Source organism: Acanthisitta chloris, unplaced genomic scaffold (assembly GCF_000695815.1).
Source record: "Acanthisitta chloris isolate BGI_N310 unplaced genomic scaffold, ASM69581v1 scaffold15692, whole genome shotgun sequence".
NCBI lineage: Eukaryota > Metazoa > Chordata > Aves > Passeriformes > Acanthisittidae > Acanthisitta > Acanthisitta chloris.
In genome coordinates, this window is record NW_008662299.1 from 44,787 (window position 1) to 53,607 (window position 8,821).

Here is an 8,821-nt window from a genome sequence, read left to right on the forward strand (position 1 = left end):
TTTGAACACTTCCGGGGCGGGTGATTCCACCACTTTGCTGGGCAGCCTGTTCTGTTCCAAAATCAGCCTCTCAGTGAAGAAGGTTTCTATAATATTCAATCAAAACCTCCTCTGGCACAACCTGAGGCCACTTCCTTTGTCCTATTACTTGCTACCTGAGAAAACAGACTGATCTCCACCTTGCTGCAACCTACTTTCAAGTAATTGTAAATGGTAAGTTCACTCTTTCTCAACATAGATATTTCTGTATAATATGTTCAAATCAGCCTCTCAGTGAAGAAGGTTTCTATAATATTCAATCAAAACCTCCTCTGGCACAACCTGAGGCCACTTCCTTTGTCCTATTACTTGCTACCTGAGAAAACAGACTGATCTCCACCTTGCTGCAACCTACTTTCAAGTAATTGTAAATGGTAAGTTCACTCTTTCTCAACATAGATATTTCTGTATAATATGTTCAATATATTTATATGAGATAAATTAAATAATTTTATGACAATGCATTAAACAACACATCTATTTGTAAGAACTTGATACTTCCAAAATATATATTTATCTATTTAAATACTAGTCACAAATTACATATTTATGTATATTTTAAAAGAATGTGATTATATAACCACAGTGGAACCAGAAAAATGATGAAGATGATAAATAAGGGTAAACCTTTTATGCACCTTACAGCAGCTATCCAGTACCTAAAGGGGGTAACGACAGAGCTGGAGAGGGACTTTTGACAAGGGCATGTAGAGATAGGACAAAGAGTAATGGTTTTAAACTGAAAGGGTAGATTTAGTTTAGATATTAGGAAGAAATATTTAGTGTGAGGGTGGTGAGACACTGTAAAACTCTGCCCAGAGAAGTTGTGGATGCTCTATCCTTGGAAGTGTTCAAGTCCAGAATGGATGGGGCTTTGAGCAAGCTGGTCTAGTGGAAGGTGTCCCTATGGCAGGGGGGTTCGAACTAGATCATCTTAGAGGTTTCTTACAACCAAACCATTCTATGAAGACATTAGGAAAGAGGCAAATGATGACGACATAGTTCACTATTATGGAAGTAATGGAGAAAGGAGGTAAACAGTAATAATAATTTTCTGTTTCTTAGAGCGAGAGAACCAGAATGATTGAGTGAAAATAGTGCACCAAGGGTTTAAAAATTAGATGCATTACTTATTTCACACAGTATGTAGTTCATTGTGAAACTCATCCCATGACCTAAATGTTATCTAAAGGGCAAATGGAATATATTCATTAGGAGAATGACCATGTTCTAAGAAGTATTAATTGAAATAATTTATACAGAACAACAACAACAAAAAAAGACATATATGGAATGAAACCTGTACATTGTTTTCAAAATGGCTGTTTCATCGTTTTCCATAAATTTCACACGTTTTTTCCACATTTGCCAAAATAGGAGAAAAAGGGTAGAATTTTCCAGAACTTGTAACAAGATTTAGTCAAGACAAATAATGATTACTTATCTTTTCAGGCTGGTCAATACTTGTGAGCTTGACTCCAAAATTGTTACAACTGTTGTATATATTTTGGACATCAGGAAATCACAATGGGTGATTTTTATGACTATTACTAGTAAAAAGTATGGAATGCAAACATAGGTTGATAAAACCCAGTGACAGACCATGCTACAGACATGCTCCCAGCTAAATCCAATCTGCACTCTGCAAACGACCTCAGGAAGACACATATCTCAAGAGGTAGCATAGCTTTACAATGAAGGAATTATATTACATTGGTCTCTTCTAGATGAAATAGTGTTTCAGTTATTTGACCTTGAAAACACAAAATTTGAATCAGTCACAACTAAATTTTAACTACTACTATTTCTGTGTGCTCAGCCTGAATTCTATCTCATCAACTTCCAGGAGCACCATCCTAACCCTGACCTGTCAGTTCTTCCAAGATCCTTCACTACTTGTCTGACCTGCAGCCTTCTCCCAAATGTGAGGTATAATATCTTCTGGAAACCTTAGACAGCATCAGAACTAAATTACAGAGAAGACTCTTAATGTCTTCACCCCCAGACCTCACATGGTAATAACTCAAATATCCAGCAATATGTAAACCAGTTCCTTGATGTTAGAGCACATTTACCTCTTTTGGCCTCTGCCCTAAAGTGAGAATTGAAATAATTTCTTACTTCATGCCACAAGGTAAATCACTGTGTGCTCCTTGTTCAGAAGTGAATATTTAATCTAACACTGGCCCTAGTCTGACAAGGCCCATCAACCTCTGTGCCAGCTGGCTGCCTATACATGCATTACCTCCTACATGCCCTTGCAAGTCCCAGGAAGTCTAGACTAATCCCCAACCTTATTTTCTTTTGTTAACCTGGCCTCTAATCAAATGCATTTCTCTCACCAGCAGTTTCTGCCAGTGCTAGATTGCAACTGAGATAAGAGTTGTCTGGCTAGCTCTAGTGCTCTGTGTAATTCAGCATTCAGTTTTGAGATGGATTTTATAACTTTTTTGGAGAGCTGGTGGCCAAAATCCTAAGCTCAGCAGTAACTCTGCTCAAGTGAACTCAGTCCATTTCCAAATCAGCCACCAGTATCCCCAACCACCAGCACAAAAAAAGAGCCAGACAGTCTCTTCTGGCATCAGCCTTTAACTAAGGCTTGTCAGCACTAGCACTACCAAAAGACAGCATCAATACAAATGCAATCGTAATCCAAACACAGACAGCCTGCAGAGAAACATTTATCTGATCCAACCCTGTAGATCCCTGATGGACAGCTGTTATTCCATGTAGGCACTATGAATGAACACTCATCTTAATAACAGGGATTTAAACCCAACCTAAATATGGTCTAGACTAGATCTAGGCGTACAATGGTTTCTCCTCCCAAGCCTGGACAACATCCTTTATTAGGCCTTGGTTTAAATCCACTGTTGTTTGCTGGTTCACATCTCAGCCACAGGGTTAGGGCCCTAGCTATGCAAAAATCAGCCTGTGAAACACACCCTAACAGGCTGAGCTTTGCCAGCCTCAACCCTTCCCTCGCAGACCTTACTGGTGGTTTCAGTAAGTCTGTAACTCATGGGAGCTCATATTTATAGGCTGATTGCTTTAAATAGTCATGCAGTGATGACTGCATTACATTGTCATCTGTAGACCCCATCTGACAGTATTGATTCATCCCACTCAAAGGAAAGCAGATGTGTGACATGAACTGGCTACTCCAAGATTCTCTACTTTGTGTCTGAAATGTACAGTATCAATAGAGGAGATGTTTTAGCACAGACCGGTGAATAAATATGACACTGGCAACACAGCAGATCAAGGCCAACCCTGACAGTAAAGGACAAGTCCCCCTATGTGGTATTATTACTCCTTTACTAGATCACAGTGACAGAAAGGTTTCCAAACAAAATTGACCTTCATTTCATGATGACTGTATAAAACATGATAGAAAAAGGCATTCTATTCATGTGAACCAGAATTTTGTGTTGAAAACATCAAGACAGAGAAATCCTTAGAATTTATGAAAAATAATTCAAGTGGAATTTAAGTTTACTGGCACCTTTTCTAGGTCTTCTGCCTTTCAAACGTTAATATTTATGAAGGAGATTTATAATCCTCAAACTATCAATATAAAATCTAAGAACATTAAAAAAAACCCCTGGTTCCTCTCCAATTTTATGATTACACCTTTATTTTTTAGAAAAAGACAGCTGTTTTAATTATTATTTCTATTTACATATCTTGTGAAAAGGTTGTCAAGAGTTTAGCACATGAGGAATGTACCACTGACTATTGTAAAGTAAAGAAATCCAGTAATTATACAATTCAGCTCCTCCAGGAACAGCATGAGGTTTCTTCTTGCAATTTTAAAGCACTCCTTGTCACCAATAGAGAAAATTATATGTCATCTCCCACAATGATTTTCTACTTCTGATTATATCCTGGTGTCTAACTTGTGCCCTCTGAATAAGAGAATTCAGGGTCAATTAAAAAGGATTACAAGAGTAATTCTGGAGACAATGATCCTAAAACTAGAGTTCTGGTACAGGTACAAATTCATTTAGATCTGTTTGCATAAAAAACTGCCTTGACCCACGAAAGTACATCTTGACACAGAAAGAGATCCCACTTTGTAAAGAAAGCTTGCTAGTACCACAGAGAAGCCATTCACCTGATGTTTTAAAGAAAATTACTTCACCTTCAGAAGTTGAAGGCAAAATAATCATGATTGGAAAGCAGTTGCCAAGTCGGACATAACTGAGAGATATGCATGTATTTTGGTACTCCTGTATTAGCCTTATTTGTATGTACATGATTATATCTCACAAAATATAACAAATTAAATATCCAGATGTAAAAAAATTTCTTAGAAAAATAATTAAATAGTATAGAATAATATCCTTGAAGCATGAAATAATATCTAAAGTATCTTCTATAGCTGTCTATTAAAAAACTGTTTTTCAAATTCAAGAAATTTTTAAATGTGTGATTCAAGGCAAAATATAATTGCAACCTTAGATAAGATCCTACAACTGGGAACAGATTTTGTTGGGGTTTTTTTTGTATGCATTTTTCTACATCCAGAAAAGACAACACATATGCCAATAAATTAACACCTACTGAGTCATGCTCCTCTGACTTTCAAAAGTGCAAACACATAGCAACACTAATAAAATAGTTTAGTTTCAATTCAGCAGTGTCTGTTCTGTCCATGCCTAGCCAGCTCGTACACCTACGTTGGTCAGACAGTTATCATACAAGTAGGGTACACCTTTGATTTAATCAGTGCTTCTTACCTTGCTTTGATAGAGCAGGAAATGCAAGCACTAAGGGATAAAGGTATTTTCCCTGCCATAAAAGTAAACAGTGGAAATACCATGAAAACAGTCCAACCCTCCTATTACCATCTCAGGGCCATTGGTCTACATGACCAGCTGTGTCCAACAGGTACGTTCTAATAATCAGGCTGCCAGAAATTTATAGACAGCAGAAATAATGCAAAGTGAACACTACTGTTTAGATTGCATGGATGTTCATCATTTCTATATCATCTGTAATGCATGTAAATTTGTTTCAGATATTTTGAACTGACCAGTATCTATTTTAGTAAGGCATTTTCATTCCAACCTTCAAAGGAAAAGGAACATATTCCTTAGGTCAGGCTTTCCTTATGCACCACATCTGAAACTTTAAACTTGCTTTGTCTGCTGCTAACATACCACCATGGGCAGGGGACGGTCTACCGGGCCCTGCTACTTCCTGAGCTAACCCATTACAGCCTGGCCCAGCTTAACCCAACCCAATCACTTAGGACATTTTCTGGTTCATTGTTCAAACGTCTAGCTGCCATCAGCTCAAAGTTAAAGCAAATGTCATCTACCTCTGGGGCCCATGGTGAAAAATTTATGTAGTCCTGGACATGATACAGGTTTTACAGTTTTACAGCTGAAATCCTTCAAGTTCCTTGGACCTACTGGAAAAGGATTTATTTTATTGTAACTCCCAAATGTTCAGTTTTGTATGTGTGTTTTCCCACAGAATGTGTGCATTGCTTCCAACAATGTGTTTTATATTACCTGGAAGAATAGAAATGCTCTAATGGGAGGAAACAATTTTATTCTTATTGCCAGTGCAACAAAAAGCAGAACTTCAAAACGACACTGTGACTTCTCAAGCAAAGTCATCCCATTTATTTTGGAGGTTGGGGACCTCATTCTCCACTCTCTTACAGTGTGCAATTACACTAGTATAAACCCCACAAATCATGGGCCAAAGACGTAGACTTTTCTTTTTGTTTATCACAGGCAAAGCAAACTGCATGTTGTTGATTTATATGTACCTCAGTAGACAGAAAGTAATCTGTCTTTTCTTGTAATGAGTTCATCTTTACTTTTTAAGGCACACATTGGGCATGCTTTTCTGGAAATAAACTCAGTCTCTCTCTTGAGGAGTGTCCAGTGAGGATTTCATCAGAATTATAACTATGAAGAATTTCATGTACAGCTCAAGATCTGGCCTGAACTAGGTTTTGTGGTAAATATCTACTGGAAAATTAAGATCTAGAGAAACCTCTCATATCTTTTCTAATGCATCTTGTCTTACTTTATGTTGCTCAAAGGCGGCAGTAACCAGTGCCTCTCACCTTGATAGTAAAGTCCGCAGTGAGAGGCCCAGATATTCTTAAGATCTCCTTGTCAGGAAACTTCTGGAAGTCAATGCTAGAATTTTCTACAAGGAAGGAGCCTGTGATGCTGAGGCTGTTTTCACTCTTCACACCTTGGAGAGTCTTGGTTTCCAAATCTGACAAATAGAAACAAATTAACAGGAAACTAGAGCATTGAAATTTGATGTAAGTGAGAGCAGAAAAAGAAAACTAACACAAAAGAATGGTGGTGTAGATTTGCCTCCTGAATTAGTAATAATACAACTTTTTTCCCCATAGAAAATTCACAATCCCATACTTTCGTTTTTGTCTTCCATCTGCTTTTTGTCTTTGTTCAACCCATAGATTTTTAGCTTGCATTCCCCTCTCACCCATATGTCATGTCTTTACTCTCTTGCAGACATATTAATCCATTCCTACTTAGGCATTTTTGCTGTCATTTAACTCACTCTTGGAAAGTCACGCTTCTATGTAGAGCATGACTCAGACTTTGGCCGTGAGTGCTGTTAAGTTGCTGTACCCTCTTCCAGTTCAAAGGCAGGTCATTAGCCACGTGTTGCTGTGGTAGACAATTAACAGAAAGCAGGATATCCAGGAAAGAAAGATCAGTATGACAGCAATCCCATCTCTATCCCAGTGGAGCAGAAAGAAAGGTGAGTCCTGAACCCTCTTGAGCTCTCCCTCTGGCTTTCTCTATAATCAAAGCTCCCAAAAAGTGGCCATTAATTCAGATATTGTTTTGTAGCAAGTACTTGCGATTGTCATAATAAAAATATAAATAATTTATTAAATGAAAATCAACAGTTAGCAATTAGATCTGTTTCATAATCTATCTTGCCTCCCCACCAACTCCAGATTATGCTTTACAGCATATTCACCAGTAGACTGTTTCTGCTAGTTATTTAAAAGCGACAGTGTATTTCATCATGAAGGATTGCAAAGCTGAAAACCTTTCACATATATTTACAAAATTATGCACAACATAGAGAGGCAGCTAAAGCAAAATCTGAGTTGTACGGGGACATACTATTAGTCTGTGATGGTGACAGATTTTCAAAGACAGCAAATCAGAGAAATGTTTTTATAAATGTCTATTAGGTTGTTAACCATGGAAAAACGATGATTGCAGTAATTAGTCTGCTTTTCATGATGTGTCAAGGGAATTAATTAATGAAGGAAGTTGCTGAGACAGTACACTAAGAATTTGCATTGTATTAATGAATTTCTTGGTTTCCAGTGAGACTCGTCTCTTCCTTTGTGATTCACGTGGCCATGTATTTATTTCTGGACAAGGCTGTATGCATCAGGAGTAAAGATGGTTTTAAGACTTGTGTATATATAATCAGCCTCCCCTTGACTTCTCCCACAATCAAAGTTCATGGAGCAAAATACTCCCTCCCCCCACAACTGATTGTAGCTCACACATACATAAAATCATTTGATGGTTGAATAGAAAGATTCATGGAGACATCTGAAACAAGAGAGAGATATATTGGGACTTATTCACGTTTACACAGGGCAGTTAATCTAAATCTCAACCAGTGACTCAGGTAGACCTCTCTGATTCAAATCTTTTTGTCATGAAATGCTATATGGCCTGAGTGAAGACAGCTTTAGATTCATCTCTCCAGCTAAAGTATCATTTCTTTCTAAGCTGTTGTATAGCTCAATTCCCCTGTAACAATAATAAAAGTACAAAATCTTTCAGCTTGGAAGAGAACAACTATACTGGAAAAGAAGACAGAAGAGAAAGGAGGAGTGCAAATCATTTACTGGGAAAGTAATAACAGCCGCAATGGAGCAGCTCAGAAGTACCCAAAGGGCCACTTAAATCTGAAGTACAGGCAGCATTTGAACTTTTAAGAAAAGCATGATATATTTTTCTGGGTTTATAACCTATAATTTGCTGGTCTTTATTCACAGCTCTAAATCTGAAGGCCCATTAAAAAGTTATGGCACACCCTCTGCTTTCCTAACACATGCAGTGAGCTACAAAACAGGACTGATAAACCACCCCTTATTTTGCCACTTATTTTGGGCAGAAGAAATCTGAGAGAGTAGAATGGTTTGGTGTTTCACATCCTTGCTGATACTGATGTTTGCATCTACAGTGGCAAGCATAGAGGACTCTAACTGGTCTGTGCTGAAGGGAAGTTGTAATGACATTTGAAAAGCAAGATGGGGACCCCTACTTATTTTACAATAATTTGTGCTACTCAGAGGTCATGCAGTACAGTTTGGGGTTTTTTTCTGCCAGTAAATCCCATTTACTAATGTTATAGTATTTATTTGGTGCTGATGAAACAGGGAAAGGATTGTGAGCAGCTACTGCATCGGAAGGTAAGAGAGAGGGATGCAAGGGACTTTTATTCATGAAATAAATGGATTTTCCTTCAACTCTTGCAGATCCTGAGACTCCTCCTGGAGAAGATGGATATACAGCTGCTGGCATACACAGACGAAGCAGGGAAGTGTTATAGCCACCAAGTGATGGGCTAGCAGCACTCAGCAGCCTTAACTCTTTGGAGCAATATCACTCCTAAGGAGCATGGTTTGACTGTGCATGCTGCTTCAGAGTGCGTGTGTATGTTTATCTAGGGGAGCAAAAGAGATTATAATAACAGAAATGTGTTGAAGTTATGAGCAGCTTGATGGCTAAGCTCAGTTGTAGGG

At 38.0% G+C, this 8,821-nt stretch overlaps 1 protein-coding gene across 1 annotated transcript in view; it reads right to left on the reverse strand.

The window, feature by feature from the left end:
• LOC103798301 (ADAMTS-like protein 1) overlaps positions 1–8,821 on the reverse strand; it is a gene marked incomplete at both ends in the record, with an annotated part of 53,337 nt that overhangs the window by 44,092 nt on the left and 424 nt on the right. The window contains one exon of the mRNA XM_009070553.1: positions 6,128–6,285. Within this exon, the coding sequence (XP_009068801.1) occupies positions 6,128–6,285 (158 nt within the window). The remainder of the gene's footprint in view (positions 1–6,127; positions 6,286–8,821) is intronic.